Below are 23,989 nucleotides of genomic sequence, written 5' to 3'. Positions count from 1 at the left end.
TTTCTTGACTCGTCGTAGTGTTGTATGTCACCACGTTCTTGATGGTCGGAAGTTCAGAGAACTTTTGTGTGATCGTGTGTATGCAAGCCAAGCTTGAGCGGAATTCCGTCGGTAAAACCATCCAAGATTTTTCCGACAGAAAATCCGATCGTGTGTACGTGGCATAAGGCTGGGTTCACACCTATGCATTTTTAGTGCTTTTTGCATTTTGCAGATTTGCACTACAGAACGTGTTCCATAGGAAACCATGTTAAATGGACTGTAGTGCAAAAAGCACTAAAAATGCATAGGTGTGATTCCAGCCTTTGTCAAAGGGACATGCTGGAAAGCCACATCTGATCAGTGTGTTCTGGCGGGGAGTATACATAGGCACAGAGGGAGATATCCCTGCACTTACATTGCTTGTGCTAGTGCAGAGCTGTCATTTAAAAAACATTTTTTTTGGCCCGCTGTGTTGAATTTTAAAAAAACTTTCCATGTGTACCAGAATTTAGTTTTTTTATTTCTTTGTCATTACTTAAAGTGGTTGTAAACCTCAGATATGAAATATAAACAAAGAATTTCCCTCTATAGTGTGTATTTGTCTCAAGTAAGACCACTAAGTGTAATTTCTGTCTGCTGCTTTGTTCCTCTGCTATCAGCATGAATCACTTCTGACAAGTTTTCTGACACCAAGAGAAAAAAGGTGACAGGGGAGGGAGCTCCAGCTGATTGAAGACCTCAGCACTGTTCCTGTGTGAAGGGGGTATCCTTTCCCTCCAATCAGCTCTCAGAGCTCTCCTCACTGAGCTCTACTGTGTGTAATTTCAGCTCTGCCCCCTTTTTTTTCTGATGGCTTAGACAAGCTTTATCAATTCTCAACTTTTGCAGTGAAGTCTGCAGATAAACAGGAACAACTTGTGTAGGAGGATTTGTTTCATCTCCATGTATCACCTGAAGTCAGTCACTTCACTGGGTATATTCAAGGGTTTTTCATCCACTTTAAGGCTGCTTTCACACTGCGGCACTTTGCAGGTGCCAAAGCGCTAAAAATAGCACCTGCAAGGGCCTTGAAAGAGCCTCTTCTTTCACTCCAATGTGAAAGCCGAGGGCTTTCACACTGGAGCAATGCGCTGGCAGGACGGTAAAAAAAAGTTCTGCTAGCCGCATCTTTGAGGCGATGTAGGAGAGGTGTGTGCACCGCTCCTAAAATGCCCCTGCCCATTGAAATCAAAGGGCAGAGCGCCACTGCAGCGGCGTTTTGCCAGCTGTTTATACCCTTTTTCGGACGCTAGCTGCCCCTACCGCCTCAGTGTGAAAGCAGCCTTAAAGACATGTATGGCCAAAGCACAAATAAGTGCACTCCTGTTACCCAGAATCAGCTTACAGTGGGCTAAAGCCTGCTGTCCGCTCTGTTACTGAGCAGCCCCAGTTCCTGGTTGTATCCTGACAATAATGTTGGGATCCCCTGCTAAGAGCCTGACCTAGCTGCTCCTGCCCCTTCGGTACACTGAGCGCTGGAGGGGCAGAGTAGAAAGTGGTGACTGACACTCAGTGCTAGGAGCGGACCCAAGAACTTAGCGATCAGTGTCACAAGATGTCTCAGTTCTCAGGCCTTGAGCCAGCGGGGGACAGCTGTAGCATCGCAACGATGCTGCAGCCATATAGATGAGTATGTGTGGGTGTTTTTTGTGTCCAAATAAAACAATATGCCTGTCCAAGATTGCACTGCTGTACAATTTCATTGCAGAATGCACAGTATTGCTACCCTATGACAGGATGTGGAAAATTACTGATCACCTAGTGATGAACAAGCAATAAAACTCCAGAATTTAGCTCTTCTTTCTGTGTTTAATGTGTCAGAAAAAAAAACTGCATACATTGATGTTTACACCCGAAACGGACCTTCCTTGACACATTTTACCACTGCTGGTTTGCTCACAAGGAAAGAGGACTTCCCCCATCCATGCAGCTGCTGCATCATAGTAGATCTGAATAGGGAACGCCCACATATGGGTGCACAGAAAACCTGTGCACCCCGTGCGGGCAATGACCTTTACACAGGTATACCAAAAAGTACACCCATGTACATGAAGCCTTATTTTCTCCCAGATAATTTTTTCCTATGTTTAGATACTCCTGCTTTAAAACAGGTTCAGCCGCATTCATGCACATACAGACGTATTTAGTTGTGCATACATCATTTACATCTGTTTATGGGCAAGTTTACATGTCTAGTGTGCTTACATGTTCAGTGTTTAGTTTGCATGTAATTAGAGGGGTGGATTCAGTAAGCAATTGCGTCTGCGTAACCATAGTTACGCAGCGCAATTGCTTAGTTGCGCCGGCGTAACGACTTTTCTGTATTCAGAAAGCTTGTTACGCCGACTGCAGCCTAAGATATGACTGGCATAAGTAGGCTGCATTCTTACGATGGCCGCTAGGTGGCGTTCCCGTAGTGGTCAGCGTAGAGTATGCAAATTGCATACCAACGCCGATTCACAACCGTACGCGCGCCCTACGTGCGCATTTTACGTCGTTTGCGTTCGTCGGGGTCCGCGTAAGGCTGCTCCTGCTATAAGCAGGGGCAGCCAATGCTAAATATACCCGTCGTTCCCGCGTCGCGATGTTTGAAAATTACGTTGTTTGCGTAAGTGAATCGTGAATGGCGCTGGACGCCATTTACGTTCACGTTAAAGCAAATGACGTCCTTGCGACGTCATTTGCCGCAATGCACGTCGGGAAAGTTTCCCGACGGAGCATGAGCACTACATTCGGCGCGGGAACGCGCCTAATTTAAATGATCCACACCCCCTACGGGATCATTTAAATTACGCGCGCTTATGCCGGGCCATTTTTAAGGAGCGCCCGCGCAAATTACGTAGCTACTGCTTCATGAATGAAGCATAGCGCAGGTAATTTACGGAGGCGCAGCGTTAAAACGGTACGCTGCGCCTCCGTAAGAGGGCGCAAGTCGTACCTGAATCCACCCCAGTGTCTAATCAGGCCTTGGACACACGCAATTCTATTTTTTCTGAACTTACTGCTCCTAAATGCAGGTAAACGCACAATGAAAAATGATCATATGTATATGTTTACAAATGTCCTCTAAATGCATAGAAACACGGGTTTGACTGTGCCGGTGTAAATGAAGCCTGAGAGTAATAAAGGTCTGCCATCTAAAATGCCTGTAAAAGATATTAGGATGACATTAAGGGGCCTAAGTATTGGATGGTTTAAATGCTTTTAATTTTCATGGCTTGAAAACATTCCATTTTTTTTTTCCTTTGCCAGGTTGACATGCTGAAACTTACAGCGTATTAATGGATATGTATGTTGACAAAATCCAAATTGTACTTTTCAGCATGCTGCAAAGATCTCACCAGCAGATGTCCCACTTGTACTTTTATTGGAAGTTGACAAAAAATATCCTTATGTTGGATCAGAGATGTACACCACTCTGCACAATTGGGAACTATGCTGGAAAAAATGTATAGTTGGTTTCTGCTTTATTTAACCACTTACAGACCGGAAGATTTTCCCCAGGTCATTTTTTGTGATACGGCACTGCGTCGCTTTAACTGACAATTGCGTGATCGTGCGACGTTGTACCCAAACAAAATTTTAATTTTTTCCCACAAAAACAGAGCTTACTTTTGGTGGTATTTTATCTGCTCTGTGCTTTTTATTTTTTGTGCTATAAACAATAACACGCTATAAACAAAAAAAGACACAACGTGACCCCAACTCATGGCTCTTTAACCATGTGATTGGCTGTGTTTAATCACAGCCAGTTACATATAAATGCAGAAGTGCCCGTAATCGGCTCTCATCACCTCACAGTGACAGTGTGTGGTGGGGAGAACCAATCCGCGGTATCTCCTCGCAGGGTAGAACAGGGTAGGTAATCAGGACACTGATTCATTACAGTAAAGCTCCATCAGTGCCCATGATTGCCACCAATCAGTGCCCATCAGTGACACAATTAATGCCCATACTGGTGCCAGTCATTGCTGCCTTTTAGTGCCCATCAGTGCCTGCTCATCAGTGCTGCCCACCATTGCCACCTATCAGTGCCGTCAGTGTTTATCAGCAGCAAAAAAAATGCCTCCTCTTCAGTGCCCATAAGTGCTGCCTATCAGTGCCGCCTGATCAGTGCACATCAGTGAAGGATAAAAATTACTTATTTACAAAACTTACTGACAAACTAAGAAAACTTATTTTTTTTCTTTCAAACTTTTCGGTCTTTTTTCTTCTTCTTTTTTTTGTTTTTGTAACAAATAAAAACCCAGCAGTGATTAAATACCATCAAAAGAAAGCCCTATTTGTGTGAAGAAAATGATAAAAAAAAATCCTTTGGATACAGTGTAGCATGACCGCGCAATTGTCATTCACATGTGACAGCGCTAAAAGCTGAAAAATGGCCTGGGCAGAAATGGGGTGAAAGTGCTCAGTATTGAGGTGGTTAAGCTTTTAGTACTGTATGGTAAATTGTTTTTTTTTTTTGCAGTGCATTTTATTTGCAGTTTGTTTCCTCTTTATTTTATTTTTTATTTCCCTTTTTCTTCATCTGCATTTTCTTTTCCAGGTTCTCTCTTTTTTCTTTCTTTTCCCTCTTAATGACATCTGGGTGATGTATGTGCTAGTATTTGTATGACTATATTTTAGCACAATCAAGGCTTTTGATAATAAGCTATTATACCTTTTTTTTTTTTTTTTGCTGTAAATAACTGTGTTTCAAAAAAGTAGAACGGGGGTGGTGACTCTGAGGAATGTAAGAAATAGAATACAAATAAATTGATTTATAGAAAAATAAATACATTTTATTTTTCTGCCATAATTTTTTATTCCATGCTTACCCCTACCCCTACACATATTATTGCTGTAAATGTTGGAACTAAAGGAATGTTAAAGTCGGTAGGGTACAGGGGTCACCCAGGTAGAATATAGTCATGGTGGTATTTCTGTTAGCAGTTTCTAATACTTGTACTGTGAATGGACAATGTCCAGTTGCAGGGATGTGTTCAGCAAAGGGGGAGGATGTTGCAGGTTCTGATAATGGCAGTGATGCCTTTTATAGTCAGAGACAGGAGCTCTGCCAGCCAGAGTGACACTAAAGTTAGACCCAGTAGTTGTCAGACAAAAGAGGAGTACGAGCTACAAGGTCCTCTAATCATGGAGAAATTCACAGCTGCTATGCTGCTGGCCGCAGTTGGGGACTCTTTGGGCTATAAAAATTTCAGCTGGGAAATTAGTTCTTCAGGTGTAAGGATCCATGAGGAACTGAAAGGACTTGGAGGTATAGACAAGTTGGTACTATCATCAGACAAATGGCCTATAAGTCACAACACCCTAATGCATATGGCCACCGCAGAAGCACTTGCCACAGGTAAGTCTTTGTCTTTAATGAAGGTGTGTATTGGAAAGGCATCAACATCTTGTCCTATCTAAATTCTATTGCCAATGCACAAAAAGTTGTATACTTTCTGGTATGTATATTGAAAATGAATCTCTGCTGTGTAATTTCTAGACATGTGCATTCGTTTTCGTCCGAATGCATTTTCATCCGAATTTTGGGTATTGTTTTAACAGACGAAAGTGAACGCGCAGAATCTGAAATCTGAAAGATTTGACATAAAAAATGCTTTATTTAAATTTTCGTTGCTATAACAGTTCGATATAGATAGGACATTCAACAGGACGCTGACAATAGCAATCTGTGTCTATCGAATGTGCCTAACCTTAACTGTATTAGTCCAAGATTATTCTACATAGAGAGAAAAGATTCAACGTTATAGACAATGTTGGGGTAGACCATTCGACATTAACGACAAAGAATCGACGAATCAGCGAAAAACATACAAACGTTGAATCTGTCATTGAAGGTATATGGTGTCTGTCGAATGTTCTAAGAAGATTCGACGGAGCAGCTAAACTGTACGATGCCGCAATTGTACATTTCCGGTCAAATGCTCGGCCCATAGGCTATAGAAGAATTTGAATGTTGGTTGACTAGTAATAATAATTTATAAATATAATTATTACTAATGTCACACAACATTAGAATTCTTCTGTAGCTTGTAGGCGGAACATTCGACCAGAAATGTACGATTGCGGCATCGTACAGTTTAGCTGCTCTATCGAATATTCTTAGAACATTCGACAGACACCATAAGCCTTCAATGACAGATTTCGACCTTAATTAATTTGTATTTTTGGACGAATGCATCTCTTAACGAAACAAAATCAATAAAAACGAATTTCGGGAGTAACTAAATAAATGTATTTTTCGGACGAAAATGAAATTCCGAAACAAAATATTTCAGTGTGCATATGTCTAGTAATTTCATATATATGTTCTTAATTACAGGTATTTATATAGCATCAACTATTTATGTAGTGTTCTACATACCATACATTTACAATCTAAAGCTGGCCATACACTGTAGTTTTATTTGGTTTTGTTTTTGATCAGCCAGCAGCAGGCTATGTGTATGGAGACACAAATGAGGTGGATGAGGCATCCCTCCACCAAGACATTGGCCCAGATTCAAGTAGAATGGAGCAATATTTGCGTGGGCAAAGAGCAAAGATTTTTCTCTGCGCCCACGCAAATATTTCCATTTGCCCAGCGATTCACGGAGCAGTAGCTCCGTAAATTGCGCGGGCGCTATGCTAATTAGCCCTGCGTAAGGGCGCCTAATGTAAATGATCCCGCCGGGGGCGGGAATCATTTAAATTAGGCGCGCTCCCGCGCCGAGCTAACAGCGCATGCTCCGTCGGGAAACTTTCCCGACGTGCATTGCGGCAAATGACGTCGCAAGGACGTCATTTGCTTCTAAGTGAACGTGAATGGCGTCCAGCTCCATTCACGGTTCACTTACGTAAACGACGTGAAATTTAAATTTCACGGGCGGGAGGCGCAGCTATACTTTAGCATTGGCTGCGCCTGCTATTAGCAGGAGCAGCCTTATGCTAAAGGCGCCGTACGGAAACTTCGTACCTTGCGTACGCAGGGCCCGCGCAACTTTTGTGAATCGGTGGTAGTATGCAATTTGCATACTACACGCCGATCACAAAGGCCGCGCCCCCTAGCGGCCAACGCAAGAATGCAGCCTGGGATGTGAAGGCATAAGGAGGCTTATGTTTGTCACATCCTAGGCTGCATTCGGTGTAACGAGGTTCCTGAATCAGGAGCACTCGTTACACCGGAGCAAGTAAGCACTTGCGCCGCGCAACTATGGTTGCGCGGGCGCAAGTGCTTCTTGAATCTGGGCCATTGTGTTCCAACAGCTGCACCCAGTTGGCTACATTCACTGATCAAGAAATGTATTCTATCAACTTCGAAAGAACAAGCTGGAAGTTGATCAAACAACAAACTTCTGTTAAAAGGGGACTCTGATCGAAATCCGTCTGCTGAACTGATAAATCAGTGGAAATGGCTGCACATTCTAAAAGTACCTTTTATTGCAGACGATCAAAATACACCAGGGATATCAGGTGTTAGTCACGTCGCGTGACTAACACCTGGTATCCCACAGCACGTCACGTCGCGTTTCACACATCTGATCTGTGCTTAACCTCTTGACCACCGAGGACGTCCCTGGGCCATCGGGGGCCCGGAGAGCGAATCGGCCGGCGCTCGCTGCAGAACCATAGAGATGACTGGTGACCAGACGGTCACAGTCATCTCTATGACCGCCGGAGGACAGGGCGCGACGTTATGACGTCACGCCCGGTACCCGGAAGTAAACAAAGCCGCAATCGCGGCTGTCGGCATGTGATCGGTGATTTTTTTTCTCACCGATTTCATGCTTGTAAGCCTGGAGGAGAGATGTGGGGTCTTATTGACCCCACATCTCTCCATAAAGTGGACCTGTCACACTGATTCCTATTACAAGGGATTTACATTCCTTGTAATAGGAATAAAAGTGATCAAAAAATAAAGTGTAAAAATAAAAAAAATTAAGTAAAATAAAAATAAAATGAAATTTTTTTTTTTTCAAAACGCCCCTGTCCCCGTTATCTCGCGCGCAGAAGCGAACACGCATACAGGTCCCGCCCACATATGTAAACGCCGTTCAAACACCACATGTGAGGTATCGTTGTGTGCGTTAGAGCGTTTGCAACAATTCTAGACCTCTTCTGAAAATCGAAAATAGTAACCTGTAAAAAATGTTAAAGCGTCACCTATGAAGATTTTTAGGTGCCGAAGTTTGGCGCCATTCCATGAATGTGTGCAATTTTAAAGCGTGACATGTTAGGTATCTATTTACTCGGCGTAACATCATCTTTCACATTATACAAAAAAATGGGCTAACTTTACTGTTTTGTTATTTTTTAATTCATGAAACCGTTTTTTTTCCCAAAAAAGGCGTTTGAAAAATGATTGCGCAAATACCATGCAAGAAAAAAAGTTGCAATGACCGCCATTTTATTCCCTAGGGTGTTTGCTAAAAAAAAAAAAAGATATAATGTTTGGGGGTTCTGATTAATTTTCTAGCAAAAAAAATGTGATTTTTACATGAAGAAGACAAGTGCCAAAATTAGCCCGTGGTAAAGTGGTTAATCAGATGTGTGAAACGCGTCTGCGTGACTAACACCTGGTGTATTTTGACCGTTTGCAATAAAAGGCACTTTTGGAAACTTTTCTCCATCCACACAAACGAGGTAGAATAAGAGGTAGAAGAATCCTCCCTGCTAGGATATTGTATTCTAACAGCGGGACCCACAGTTATCACAAGACACTGATCTGCATCTGCAACCGATTGAGAAAAGTATTCCAGCTTGTCCGTTCAATAGAATTCAGCCTAAAGCATGGTACACACGCAGCCATTGGCTGACTGTATGTCGATCAGCTGCTGGTTTTCCAGCAAGAAGCCAGTCATGTACACAAGGACTAAATGGAAGCCGGTATCTACTGTACCAGCTGATTTTGGACGATATTCGGCACGTATGTACAGGGATTAAAGAGGAAGTAAACCCTCTAGAAATGTTCCTAAAAAAAAAACCTGCAAGAGAAAGGCATAATGAGCTAGTATGCATAGCATACTAGCTCATTATGAATGACTTACCTGAGATCGAAGCCCCTGAAGTTGTCCTTGTTCCCCTCCTCGGCCGCCACCACGTCTCCTCTGAGTGCCTTTCGGGTATTGCCGCTCTGGCGCTGTGACTGGCTGGAGTGGCGATGACGTAACTCCTGCACTTGTGCGCGGGACCGGCAGATCCCATTCAAGACCTGGCACGCTCAGTGCGCCTGCGCCGTTGTCTACGGCGCGTATGCGTATGCGCCGTAGACAGCGGTGCATTCTTTTTGGCAAATATTTCCTATACCGTGTAGGTTTGGGAGGTATTGCAAATACCTACAGGTAAGCCTTAATCTAGGCTTACCTGTAGGTAAAAGTAGTCAGAGAGGGTTTACAACCACTTTAAGAATTGACTTCTGTTGAGTGAGAACAGCCACACACTGATCAATATTTGGCCAGTCTCTGCTGAACTTCAACCAATGGGTGTGATTGCGGTTGCTCCAGAGCTTCGTAAATGAGAAAAAGGTTCATTTTTTAAAGAATACCCAATCATGTGCAAGGAAAATAAAAAAAAACAGCATTTTTCTTACACATGATTGGATGATGGAAGTCAGCAGAGCTTCTGCTCGTTTACAAAGCTCTCTTTGTAGAGTGCAACTGCAAAGTGCAGTCTATTTGCCTTTACAAAATCAACCCGAATGTATGGCAAGCTTTAGACAGAATCCAATTAACCATTATGTCTTTGGAGCATGACAGGACACCCATGCTAACACAGGGAGAACATGCAAATTGTGTTCTGAGCAGGATATAAAACTGGGGACCCCTTCTTTTCTCTCTCCCTTAATCTCCCTTTCGGCACTTCGGAGCTTTCTTTTCTTCTTTTTCTCTGATTCTTCCGCTCTCATAGTGGTCAGGGATCGGACAGTCCGAATAAATCTTCGATTGAGCTGCCAATGTGACATTTCCCACTCAATAACACAGGAAGAGTGTCTAACACTGTCATTGTAAATGTTACCATAATCCTTATTGATGCTACTGTTGTGCGTGTCACACTCTGGAAGGATAGTCGGCTCTTAAAGTGGTTGTAAACCCACTTTTTCACTTTTACCTACAGGTAAGCCTATAACAAGGCTTACCTGTAGGTATAAAGAATATCTCCTAAACCTGTATGGTTTAGGAGATATTCCCCTCGCAATGCGGGCGGCGCATGCGCAGTGGGGAATCCACGGCGAAAGGACCGGTGTAGCATGCAGATCTGTAGCTCATGAAGATCGATATCCCTGCCATCAACTGCGCATGTGCCGATTTCAGGCTATTGAAGTCGAGCGCAGAGCAATGGATTTCCAACAGTACACACCAGCAAACCCGGCATTCGGGGCGACGTGGACTTAGGGGAAAGTGGCCAGTCAGCCTCACGTCCTCGCTTTGCTCGGACGGCTCGCTCCGCTCGCTCAGGCCTCCTGGCTCTTTTTTTAACATCCTCCAATCCACGGGGATGTTAAGGAAAGAGCCTGGATCCCGACCGAAGTTTCACTGGTGTGTACTGTCGGCAGTAGCTCTGCGCTCCATTTCAATTGCCTAAAATCGGCACATGCGCAGTTGATGGCAGGGATACGGATCTTCATGAGCTACAGATCTGCATGCTACACCGGTCCTTTCGCCGTGGATTACCCCCTGCGTATGCGCCGCCCGCATTGCGAGGGGAATATCTCCTAAACCGTAAAGGTTTAGGAGATATTCTTTATACCTACAGGTAAGCCTTGTTATAGGCTTACCTGTAGGTAAAAGTGAAAAAGTGGGTTTACAACCACTTTACAGATCTCCATGCTACACCGGCATCCGCCGGACCCTGCCGATTTTAAATCTCATTCCGAGGTAAGTATTTCATAAGCCCCTAGTATGCGGTGCATACTAGCCGATTATGCCTTTTGCCTTGCAGGTTTTTAAAAAAAAAAAAAAAAAAAAGTTTATGCGGTTCAACCGCTTTAACACTGTAATCACCAATGTACATTTTCTGTTATGGTCATCATTGTACTGCACTCTCCCTGACTTTTCTCTAAAATCAATACATTTTATAATAAAAAAACTGGGGACCCTATTTACACAAGGTAGAAGAGCTAACCACTAAGCCACTGTGTTTTTTTAGTAACCTAAGTACATGACTTTCCCTTCCTTAAAGCGGTAGTTCACCCCCCCCCGACACATTTTACCATCGAGACAGGCATTGTAGCGCGAGCTACAGTATGCCTGTCCCGATTTTTTTAACCCCGTACTCACCTTGTAGTCGTCCATCGTAGATTTCGTCTCCCGCGGGGAATGGGCGTGCCTATGGAGAGGGAGGATGATTGACGGCCGGCCCTGGCACGTCACTCTCCCCGAAGACAGCCGGAGTAGGTCTCGGCTCTTCACGGCGCCTGCGCACAGGCTATGCGCACGCGTCGTGAAGACCAAGCCTATTTCGGCTATTTCCGGAGAAGCGTGACGCGCCAGAGCCGGCCGTCAATCATCCTCCGTCTCCATAGGCACGCCCATTCCCCGGTATCTTCGATGGACGACTACAAGGTGAGTACGGGGGTAAAAAATTCGGGACAGGCATACTGTAGCTCGCGCTACAATGCCTGATTTTAAGGTAAAATAATTTTTTTTTTTTTTTTTCCCGTCGATAGGGTGAACCCCCGCTTTAAATAAAACATGCTACAGGGTAAGAGGAGAGAAACAGGAAAGGCTCCAAAACATAATCAGCTTCTGAAAATGGGCAGTTGCCAAGGAAATGTGATGCTCATTTAGTACTTGAACGTGTTCATTTAAAGTGCAGTCAGGCTAACACATTCATTTTACAGTTGTTTCAAAGACTTATGATAGTTCCCATTTACACCAGAACGTGGCCCACCTTTGCAAATGCGTGTTTCCCACAGTGTGTTAAAAACACATTTGTGTGCAATCTGCTGCAGGTGCATATAAATTCTTAACGACACCCCAAACACAGATCGCAAATGCAGTGCGTTTGTCTGCACCGGATCGCATGGTACTACAGTACCATGTGATCTGGTTACAATGCATTTTTTAAAGTAGTGCATGCGCTACTTATGGTGCAATCCATTGCAATTTCAGCCCATTCAAATAAATAGGCTGAAAATCGAATCGTAGTGAATCCAACAGAAACATGGATCATGTTTCTGTATGATTCCTGTGTGAACCAGCACTAATACAAGTTTAGATCACACTATGGGGGTTATTTATGAAAGGCAAATCCACTTTGCACTACAAGTGCAAACTACACTTGAAATTGCACTGAAAGTGCACTTGGAAGTGCAGTCGCTGTAGATCTGATGGGGACATGCAAGGAAAATAAACAACAGCATTTTAGCTTGCACCTGATTAGATGATAAAATCAGCAGATCTTCCCCACATTCCAGATCTTCCCCTTAGATTTACAGCGACTGCTCTTCCAAGTGCAATTTCAGTGCAATTTCAAGTGCACTTGTAGTGCAAAGTGGATTTGCCTTTCGTAAATAACCCCCAATATGCTGGTCCTCAGAAAATGGTCTTCTTACTCCTGGGACTCCAGTTGGTAAACTTGCACTGTAAATATTTTGTTTTAAAGTACAGTGATAGCCAAGCCTGCATTTACATGGGAGCAATGCGTAAGCATATTCTTGGTGATTGTGAAGTGTTTTTTTTTGGCATTTTTTAGGTATATTATAGGCATATTTTACTGTGCATTCTGCAAGTGCAATTGCTCCAGAGCTTAGTAAATGAGGTAAGGCTTCACTTTGCAAAGAATGCCCAATCTTTGCAAAGAGAATTTGCCTCAGAGCTTAATCAATGTGGCAAATTTTCACTTTGAAAGAAAACCCAATCAAAATAAAATAACAGCATTTTTGCTTGCACATGATTGGATGATGGAAGTTTACAAAGCTCTGGAGCAACTGCACTTGTTGGAGTGCAGCTGCACTTTGCAAAGTGCATAGTCAATTTGCCTTTGGTAAATCAACCCCAGAGTGTAAAGCCTAGAGTAACTGAGCAGACAAGTGTAAACATCGACAATTAGAAAGAATGGGATTCTGCATGGTCAGGCATTGTCAGACATAGATAAATGAGCATAAAAGCACATTTTCATTTAAATGAAGCGCGTCCCCGCGCTGAATGAACTGAGCATGCATCGTCCAGAAATTTCCCGCCGTGCTTTGCACGAAATGACATCGCAACGACGTCATTTTTTTAACTTAGACGTGAGTTACGTCCATCCCTATTCACGGACGACTTACGCAAAAAAAAATTCTAATTTCGACACGGGAACGACGGCCATACTTAACATGGCAATTCTATGTATACGCCGAAAAATACCAGCTTTAACTATACGCCGGAAAAAGCCGACTACAGACGACGTTAGAAAATGCGACGGCCGCGCGTACGTTCGTGGATCGTCGTAAATCGCTAATTTGCATACCCGACGCGGAAAACGCCACCCAGCGGACGCCGAAGTATTGCATCTTAGATCCGAAGGCGTACGAAGACGTACACCTGTCGGATCTAACCCAGAAGCCGTTGTATCTTGTTTTGAGGATTCAAAACAACGATACGACGCGGGAAATCTGAAAGTACGCCGGCATATCAGTAGATACGCCGGCGTACTTGCTCTATGGATCTGCCCCAAGGTGTCTATGAGTTGGGGCTGTGCTGGAAACATTTGGCCCCAATGCCGCTGGTAGAAACAAGCCCATAAAAATAAAAAATAATGTAAAGAAAAAGTAGTGTTGCCCAAAGCAACATACCGTATGCTTTGTCCTCTTGCCAGTCAGAAAATTACCATTGTAACTTGATGAGGATTGGTTACTATGGTAAACAGCCCTTATTTGCTTTCTATAACCAGTGTATGTATTTTTGCTGATGCTGTAAAATATAATATATTACTTGTTATTCTAAGACACTAATGAAAGACTATATATCTATAATGTAGAACATAAAATACATTCGCAGTGATCAGGTATCACGTTATCACTTCTTCCACATCTAAATATATATAGAACTCGGAATGTTCTCTGCCTTTTGTCTGATAAGTTGGGCACTTGCTCTAATGCCACTGTCTAATCTCCAGCCAAGAGTGGCCTAAATTTAGTTTCAATATTCACCAAATGGGAATGCATGTTATCTGAAAATAAACTTGGACAGGGCTGGAAAGATAAGAATTGCCAGGTTGATGTACAGTCTAAAGCCTGAAATCCATTAAAACTTCAGTTCTCTAGGCGCCTAGAGATAACTTTCTCTTTCTTTTTTATCTACTACTGCTACTATTCTTAGGAATAATAATAAAGATAATAAGAACTTTTAGATTACAGTAGTGAAAGTTTGCCTTTTAATTTAGGAGAGCTTCTTTACCCTTGTCAACATTACATTGTGACACCTTCAGGAAAATTCAAGTTGAGTTTGTGTGGACAGGGAATAGCTCTGTATTACCATTTTTCTTTTCATGAATTAATTTGAGTTTCTATTATGAATATGATTCCATGTGGAGATGTCTTTTGGATAAGTGAGGTTACAACCAAAGTTTGGAGTGTGATATCTAGTTTACCTCATTTGAAGATGATTATGCACCCTTGACTTTTAGGCCTTATGCATGTGGCTTGTCTATCTTCTGTGCGTGGAATCCCAGAATGCATAGGTGCAGCATCCAGTCTATGGCAGGCTCAAATATGCTGCAACTGGATGGGGCTGAACGCTGTACCAAGTGATAGTCACGTTTAAGGCCCTATACATTCAGGAACTAATTACTGGGACCTCTGCTAGGTGGTAGGCCTCATACACGCGACCGAGTAACTCGTCGGGCGAAACACATCATTTTCCTCGTCGAGTTCCTTGTTAGGCTTGTCGAGCAACTCGACAAGCTTGCTTTGCGTACACACGTAACAGACAAAATCTCCTCGTTCTCAAACGCGGTGACTACAACACATAGGACGGCAGGGGAAGTTCGATTCCACTTGCACAACTCTTGGGGCTGGTTTTTCTAATTTCATGTGTTTGCGTGTTAAAGCGGGGGTTCACCCTGTTAAAAAAAAAAAAAATGTTTTTTTTTATTAGACCATTACATTCGGCATCATAGCGCGAGCTACGGTATGCCGGTCTTACATTTTTTATCCCCGTACTCACTGTGCTATCGATGATTGAAGAATCCAGGGAATGGGCGTTCCTATGGTGAGAGAAGGTGATTGACGGCCGGCCCTGGCACGTCACGCTTCTCCGGAAATAGCCGAAATAGGCTTGGCTATTCACGGCGCCTGCGCATAGCCTGTGCGCAGGCGCCGTGAATAGCCGAGACCTACTCCGGCTGTCTTCGGGGAGCGTGACGTGCCAGAGCCGGCCGTCAATCATCCTCCCTCTCCATAGGCACGCCCATTCCCCGCGGGAGTCGGATTCTTCAATCATCGATAGCACAGTGAGTACGGGGATTAAAAATTTAAGATCGGCATACCGTAGCTCGCGCTACGATGCCGAATGTAATGGTCTAATGATGTGAAGGAGGGTGAACCACCGCTTTAAGTAAAAGTTTGGTAAGAGACGATTTGCACTTTTCAGTCTGTTACAGCTTTAAAAATGTGTTCTCTACATTACAAATGCTACTTTTACTCCCGTCTCATACTTTATTATGAGCAAGCGCGGGTTCCTTAGCATGCACACGCTCAAGTTTCTCGTCGGAAACCAGCCCGACCAGGAACTCGACGAGCCAATTTGACTCCCGTTGAGGAAAAAGAGAACTTGCTCTCTTTTTGGCTCGACGAGTTCCTCGACGGTTTCCTCGATGAAAAATGTACACAGGATCAGTTTCCTCAGCAAAAAAACTCTCCCACCAAGTTTCTTGATGGATTCTGCCGAGGAAACTGGTCGTGTGTACGAGGCCGTAGAGTGGAAATCATTGGGTGGCGCTAGAAGAAATTTGAGTCCCTGTGGAGCACAAGCACCATGGAAGAAATAGATGTGAATATATTTGCACACAGTTTATTTGTTGGGATTATGCACACAGTAATTTGGTGAATTTAATTTCATCATATAAGGACTTTTCACTGGACTTATTAATATATTAAGAAGTGCTGTTTATTAATGTTTACAAATTATTGCACCTTATGTTGTAAAAATAGCAGCCTCTCTTTTTAATATTTTAAAATACATATTTTAATAAATAGTTTTTAATTAATAAATTAAACGTAATTATAAAATATTTCAATAAATATTTAATAAAAAATATTATAAAATGTCAAATTTTATTTTCTTCTTTTATCATTTTCTTTATAATTTTCAGTCACTTACACACAAATATTTTTCAAAAGGCAGCATATTTCTATTAGATAGCGTGGTAGTTTATTTTTTGTTTTTATATATACATTTTTTTGATTAACACTATCTAGGACCCATCTAAGCTGTTGAGGCTTGTAAATGGTTTAACTAGAGTAATCGCAGTGCCAATTTAAAAATGCACCCAGGTTTCAAATGGTAAACAATTAAAGGGTCACTAAATAACAAACATGTTATACTTACCTCCACTGTGCAGTTCGTTTTACACAGAGTGCCCCCGATCCATGTCTTCTGGGGTCCCTCGGCGGCTGTCTCTGGTCCTCCCCGCAATTAGTCACCACAGTCATGCGAGAGCTTGCATGGTGGTCACTAATTGCGGGCGTGCTCCGTGATACAGCGAGCGGCCATAGCCGCTAACTGTATCACTCTGCCCCGCCCCTCGGCGCACCGCGTCACTGAATGTGATTGACAGCAGCGCCCGCCAATGGCTGCGCTGCTCTCAATCCATCCGCTCTAGCCAATCAGCAGCCAGCCTGGGCGGCGAAGAGGATATCAGATCATATCCGATGTTTTTTCACCTTAATGCATAGATTGCATTAAGGTAAAAAGACATTTTCCTTCAAAACTAATTTAGGCTAGGTTCACACTGCTGCGAATTCAAAATCGCGGTAAAATCTTAAATTTTACCGCGATTTCGCGGCTGCGTTTTTGCCGCGATTTAAGAGACATCTGTGCGGGGCTCAATGTAAATCGCGGCCTGAAATCGTAAAAAGTAGTACAGGAACTACTTTTTTAAATCGGTGCAGCGGCGTCGCACCGATTAGGACGGTGCCATTGCCGACAATTGCCGCCGATTTCAGATGCGATTTAACATGTGAAATCGCATCTCAAATCGTACCAAATCGTACCCAGTGTGAACCTGGGCTTAACGATAGTTCTAACAAGAACTATTTATGGTGTTCTGCATAGATTCAAGTGGCACTGAACCCCAATTACAAAAATACAGGAGTGCTGTAAACTTCAGCACTTGCCTTGTTTGTGTGTCCCTTTTTCCTGGAATGCTGTACCTGCTTTAAAGGGGTTGTAAAGGTTTGTTTTTTATTTTCTAAATAAGGTTCCTTTAACCACTTAAGGACCGCCTCATGTAAATATACGTCAGCAGAATGGCACGGACAGGCACATGCACGTACCTATACGTCCTCTGCTTGACGTGGGTCGGGGGTCCGATCGGGACCCCCCCCCCGGTACATGCGGCGGTCCTTAAGCCTCGAGGAGCGATCCGGGACGACGGCGCGGCTATTCGTTTAAAGCCGCCCCGTCGCGATCGCTCCCCGGAGCTGAAGAACGGGGAGAGCCGTATGTAAACACGGCTTCCCCGTGCTTCACTATCTCTGCATCCTGCATCTCTGCATCCTATCTTTGAGTGATTCCATCCCTCTATAGTAGTGAAGGCAAACCTTGGCACCCCAGATTTTTTGGAACTACATTTCCCATGATGCTCAAGCACTGTGCGGTGTAGTTGAGCTTCATGGTAAATGTAGTTCCAAAACATCAATGGTTCCAAGGTTCGCCATCACTGCTCTATAGGGACCCATGTATTCACTCTTGCTACTACCTGGCTACATGCATAAGTCTCCTTACATCCATTGAAAAATATTGCCTTGGCTGAAAGCCACTGTCCTACTCCTGCCTTCATCTACTGATTGACAGTGGCTGCCAGAGCCTGAGCTTCTCCTGATTTACTCTGTATTTGATTGGCTCAAGGAGTGTGCTTTACTAACCAGATTTTGGGGGGAGAAGGGGCTCTGAGGACCTAGAGCTAGGAGAAGTGAGCCGGTAGGGAAAGTATATGTTTTTTTTATTTTGGATAGAGTAAGGGAGGGTTATAATTGTGGAGATTTCTCTTTACTTCCTGTCCCATAGCTACAGAGGAAGTATGAGGAAATCCCTCCAAAATGAAAGAAATCCCTGGTAGTCCCCATTGGAATATTTCACCTCTATTACTGTTCTGACAACCACTAAAATTTTGTGTTTTTCTTTCACTTTCTGCGATAATGGTCACAGAACAAACAGAGAGGGTAAATCTCCCTAATGGGGGCACAACACTTCAACGTTTTGCCATCAGTTATACATTAAATATAACTGTAAAATGGGGTTTCTCATGTCACTGTATTTTCCAGGCCTATTTGTATTCATAGCAGGTTTTTTTTTAATATATGGATAAATTATGCATTCAGATGTATTCCAGGGAATTTAAAACAATCTAAAAGCAGGGCCGTGGTTAGCCACCAGCAACGATCTTGCTGGCCTGAGACAAGAACAAGATGGGGTACAAGTTCTTAAAGTGGAGGAAAACCACCATCTTGATCAGCCATACTCCCGGTCTAAGGCCCGCTAAATAATTACTAGTAGTAGTAAATACTTACCTCTCTCTCTGTGTTACCATCTGCCCTCTGTGTATGCTGAAGCCACACGTGCATTATACAGCCAAAGAGAGACCTGACCACAACTAGACAGCACATTATTGAGCAGTATATGAAAATTATTTCCATTTTGGCCAATGTTTTTATTCAACTTTTTTGTGATTGCATACAACCCACTATTAAACATATAGCCTAAGTGCCACTGCTGCCCAAGGTAGCAATGCTGCTATATGTCATGCTTGTCTCATTGAGATGTCACCTTTCAGTATATAGATGTGTACATTTTTAAACTGTAATGGGCCAGATTCACGAACAAATGCGGCAGCGTAACGTAACCTGTTTACGTTACACCGCCGCAAGTTTTCAGCGTAAGTGCCTGATTCACAAAGCACTTACCTGCAAACTTGCGGCGGTGTTTCGTAAAGACGTCCGGCGCAAGCCCGCCTAATTCAAATGGGGCGTGTACCATTTAAATTAGGCGCGCTCCCGCGCCGAACGTTCTGCACATGCTTTGTTAGTAAATTTCCCGACGTGCTTTGCGCAAAATTACGGCGCCCCAACGTGTTTGTGAATGGCGACGTGCGTAACATACTTACGCCGAAAAAATAAATTTAAAATTTGACGCGGAAACGACGGCCATACTTTAACATGGGCTGTGTAAAGTTAAGGCATGAAAAAACATGACTAACTTTGCGACGGGAAAAAAAGACTTGCGACGACGTAATGAACGCGAAAACCTTCGTGGATCGCCGTAAAACGTCATTTGCATACCCGACGCTGGAAAACGACGCAAACTCCACCCAGTGGCGGCCTAAGTATTGCATCCTAAGATCCGACGGTGTAAGTCAATTACACCTGTCGGATCTTAAGGCTAAATAAGCGGAACTGATTCTCTGAATCAGCCGCATAGATACTCTCAGAGATACGACGGTGTATCAGGAGATACGCCGTCGTATCTCTTCTGTGAATCTGGCCCTAATATTCCTTTTAAGTCAAATAACTAAATATTTCTTAATACAGTAAAACCTTGGTTTGAGAGTAACTTGGATTGAGAGCGTTTTGCAAGACAAGCAACATGTTTTAATACATTTTGACTTGATATACAAGCGATGTCTTGATATACAAGTAGCGTCATGTCACAACTGAGTATAAAAGAGAAAAAAGGAATCTCTAAGTGTAGCAATATGGTTACATTTAATGAAGGTACAACATTTAGCAACATATTGCTACACTCAAGCTTTGTACACACGACCGAGAAACTCGACGGGCGAAACATATCGTTTAGCTCGTCGAGTTCCTTGTGAAGCCGTCGAGGAACTCGACAAGCCAATTTTCTCCATTCCCGTCAAGGAAATAGAGAACTTGCTCTCTTTTTGGCTCGTCGAGTTTCTCAACAGTTTCCTCGACGGAAATGTAAACACGACCGGTTTCCTCGGCAAAAAAATATCTCCCAGCAAGTTTCCTGCTGGTTTTTGCAGAGAAACTCGGTCGTGTGTACGAGGCCTTAGAGGTGCCTCTCTTCTCTTTTATACTCTGTAGCTCCTGCTGGATTTTGCTTCTAATGCCCTTGTGGAGGCTTCCATTTGTGGATGGACATTTTATGGTTACACAACCTGGGCACATTGCTATAATCTTTTTATATAGACTATAAACTGAAGGACTTATGAATGAATGATTGTGGAATGAATCATTTGAGTTTCCATTATGTCTTATGGGGAAATTCGCTTTGATATAAGAGTGCTTTGGATTACAAGCTTGTTTCTGGAACGAATTATGCTCGCAATCCAAAGTTTTACTGTACTTAATACTGTTATGTTAGTAAATTGTTTTTACTTCACTACAGACTACTGGTGCTTGGAAGACCTTTATCGTGAAATGGTGAAGCACTATGTTGATGCAGTGGACAGATTACAGGGACGGAGACCAGACCCAGCAACCATTGAAGGATGCTCTCATCTAAAGCCAGATAACTACCTACTTGCATGGCATACCCCATTCAATGAAAAAGGTCTGATTTCCTCAACTGTTATATCTATTAGTTACATATCTCTCTATTTATACTTAAGACTTAGATCTGTGTGCAATATATGTGGATAAGATTTAAAAAAAATAGATAGACCTTTTCTTGTGAAAAAAATAAATAAATATATAGACCTAAAAAAAAAGTCACATTATGTAAAAGAGCTGATAATAATGTTAATTTGTATGCATGTAAGATATCAATACCTACATGGAAAATGTTACTTTTTGCAACATTCTGTGCTACGGTTATAGGATAAGGGAAGCTGATTTTTAATTATAATATTTTTGTAACAGTTATGTACCCTATGGGACATTTATCATTATAATATTTTTGTAAGGCCTCGTACACACGACCGAGAATCTCGTCGTAAAAGAAACATGGTTTTCCTCGACGAGTTTCTTGTCAGGCTTGTCGAGAATCTTGTCAGGCTTGCGTACACACTGTCAAGACAAAATCTCGTCGTTCTCAAACGTGGTGACGTGCAACACGTACGATGGCACTATAAAGGTGAAGTTTCGATTCCATTGGTGCCACCCTTAGGGCTGCTTTTGCTAATCTCATGTTACTAAAAGTTAAGTAAAAGTTTGGTGAGAGACGATTCGTGCTTTTCAGTCTGTTACATCGTGACAAATTGGCTATCTCCATTACGAACGCTACTTTTACCGAAGGTGCGCTCCCATCTCATACTTTATTCTGAGCATGAGCGGGTTTCTAAGCATACACACAAACGTGTTTCTCGTCGTAAACCAGCCCGACGAGAAACACGACAAGGAAATTGAGACTCCGGACGAGAAAAAAAAGTACATGTTCTCTTTTTTTCTCGTCGAGATCCACAGCAATTTTTTCGATGAAAAACATACACACAACCGTTTTCCTTGGCAAAAAAGCTCTGCCACCAATTTTCTTGATGGATTTTGTCGAGGAAAACGGTTGTATGTACGATGCCTCACAGTTATGTCCCCTATGGGAAGAAATACATGTAGTATGTTGTCTCAAGTGCTTTTTAACCATAGTTACCAGGTCTGACCTGCCCCCCTTCCCCTCCTGCAGTGGCTAATCTGACAACAACTTTGAAGAAGACAGCTGATTCATAGATGCAACTTGTCTCAGCTGTGAACTCTACCCAGAGACAAACAGAGGCAAGAGGAATGCAGATTCTGATGTGATCCTCCTTCTTCTGCATTCCTCTTTGCATTTCTTGTCTGTGGAAAGTGCCCACAGCTGATTGGCTTGTGGTCAGCTTCAAAGCTGTTGTCAGATGGGCAGTGGCCAGGAGGGGGGGGGGGTAGATCAGACTTCCTTAAAGCGGTTTTAACCCCCCTGGCGGTATTCCCGAGCGTGACTCGGGGTGGGTTTTTCATGTTACGATCGGTAACCCCGAGTCACGCTCGGGGTAGATATGCAGAGCCTGCAGCGTGCGCTGGCTTACCTTGTCCTGGATCCAGCGATGTCACCACGCTGTGTGAGCGAGCGGGTCCTCGCTCGATTCACACAGCGTCCTCCTGTGCCGCCGATCTCCGTTCCCTGCGACGTTACGACGCACGGGAGCGGAGATCGGCGCCAAATTCAAAAAAGTAAACAAACACTATACATACAGTATACTGTAATCTTATAGATTACAGTACTGTATGTAAAAAACACCCCCCCCCCCCCTTGTCCCTAGTGGTCTGCCCAGTGTCCTACATGTCATTTTATATAATAAAAACCTTTCTTTCTGCTTGAAAACTGTAGATTGTCCATAGCAACCAAAAGTGTCTTTTTATGTCAAAAATGGTTTTAGATCAGCTAGAAAACAGCGATAATAAATTATAATCACTTGCAGAATTGTGCGATAGCGATTTGCGGGGAAATTCGTCATAAAAAAAATAAAATAATGACAGCAACAATTCTGCAACTGAGAAAATTTCAGTGATTTTGATTTGATTACATTATTGAATAATTTTTATTTTAATTATATTATTACTTGCTATAATTATTTATAATTATCTATTATATTATAATTTAAAATTTTGTTTTTAAAAAAATGTCATACCCGGGATGCCTATTAGATTCTTGTTTGGTCAGATTTAAGTGAGTTATTCCTAAAAATCACAGGCCTACAGTATAAAACACCAAATTTCCTTGCAAATAATTGTACCGCTTTCAGCATGTTTTTTCAGACAGAATCATACCGCCAGGGAGGTTAAAGGAAACATTTTTTTTCCCTAAATAGCTTCCGTTACCTTAGAGCAGTCCTCATTCACTTACCTCATCCTTCGATTTTGCTTTTAAATGTCCTTATTTCTTCTGAGAAATCCTCACTTTCTGTTCTTCTGTCTGTAACTACACACCGTAATGCAAGGCTTTCTTCCTGGTGTGGAGAAAGCCTCTTCAGAGGGAGGGGGTGAGCAGGAGTGTCAGGACGCCCACTAACACACAGCTCCTTTCTCTATCTGCAAAGTAGAGAGTGTCCTGACTTGCCTGATCATCCCATCCCCCCTCAAGAGGCTTTCTCCACACCAGGGAGAAAGCCTTGCATTACGGTGTGTAGTTACAGACAGAAGGACAGGAAGTGAGCAGAAGAAATAAGGACATTTAAAAGCAAAATCAAAGGATGTGGTAAGTGAAGGAGGAGTGCACTACGGTAAAGGAAGCTATTTAGGGAAAAAAAAATTCCTTTACAACCCCTTTAAAGCGGAACCTCAGACAAGCAGATACATAGTTACAATACATACACAGTTCTAATTCTGTACAGCTAGTTTAGTAATCAAGCATCCTCTCCATATAGAACAGTTTGGTAAAGAAAACACCTCTAGCATTGCTCGGCTCTGTCTTCTTATCTGCATGTTCATGTCCTGTACGTCGGATCCTAGTACTGGCCTCCTTTATCCTAGCATGATTGTTGTTGTATAGGTTAATATCAGGACTAATTAATGTACTAGTTATTTTAAATATACATATAGCAATTTTAATGAATACATTGCTGCATTAATTGGGGTTTTCGCATGTCTTCAATTCATCTTTAAATGTGACAGATTTTTTGTGAAAGATAACAAGGAACTCACCTGTGTACATACATTTAGTAGCTTTATATATTCCTGAAATATGTGCAATTTTATCTGTACATTTTCTCACAATCTCTATTACATAATTCAGACTTTTAGTTACATATACTCACATTTCCTAAATAAAAACCATCTAACTATTTTTTTTCCATAAAACATTTTTATTGAGAAATAATCAAATAATGTAAGAATTAAAGAGTGTTGTTG

At 42.6% G+C, this 23,989-nt stretch overlaps 1 protein-coding gene across 3 annotated transcripts in view; it reads left to right on the top strand.

The window, feature by feature from the left end:
• Positions 1 to 4,862: 4,862 nt before the first annotated feature.
• The window catches only part of ADPRHL1 (ADP-ribosylhydrolase like 1), a 67,580-nt gene continuing 48,453 nt past the window's right edge, over positions 4,863 to 23,989 (top strand). The window contains exons 1-2 of one of the 3 annotated variants that reach the window (XM_040336254.1): positions 4,863 to 5,368; positions 20,559 to 20,723. In XM_040336254.1, coding sequence (XP_040192188.1) covers positions 4,975 to 5,368; positions 20,559 to 20,723 — 559 coding nt within the window. In that variant the 5' untranslated portion in view covers positions 4,863 to 4,974. The remainder of the gene's footprint in view (positions 5,369 to 20,558; positions 20,724 to 23,989) is intronic. The other 2 variants (XM_040336255.1, XM_040336256.1) reach the window with 2 other exon arrangements.

This window comes from Rana temporaria, chromosome 2, assembly GCF_905171775.1.
Source record: "Rana temporaria chromosome 2, aRanTem1.1, whole genome shotgun sequence".
Lineage (NCBI taxonomy): Eukaryota > Metazoa > Chordata > Amphibia > Anura > Ranidae > Rana > Rana temporaria.
This window is presented reverse-complemented; position numbering and strand designations above follow the sequence as displayed.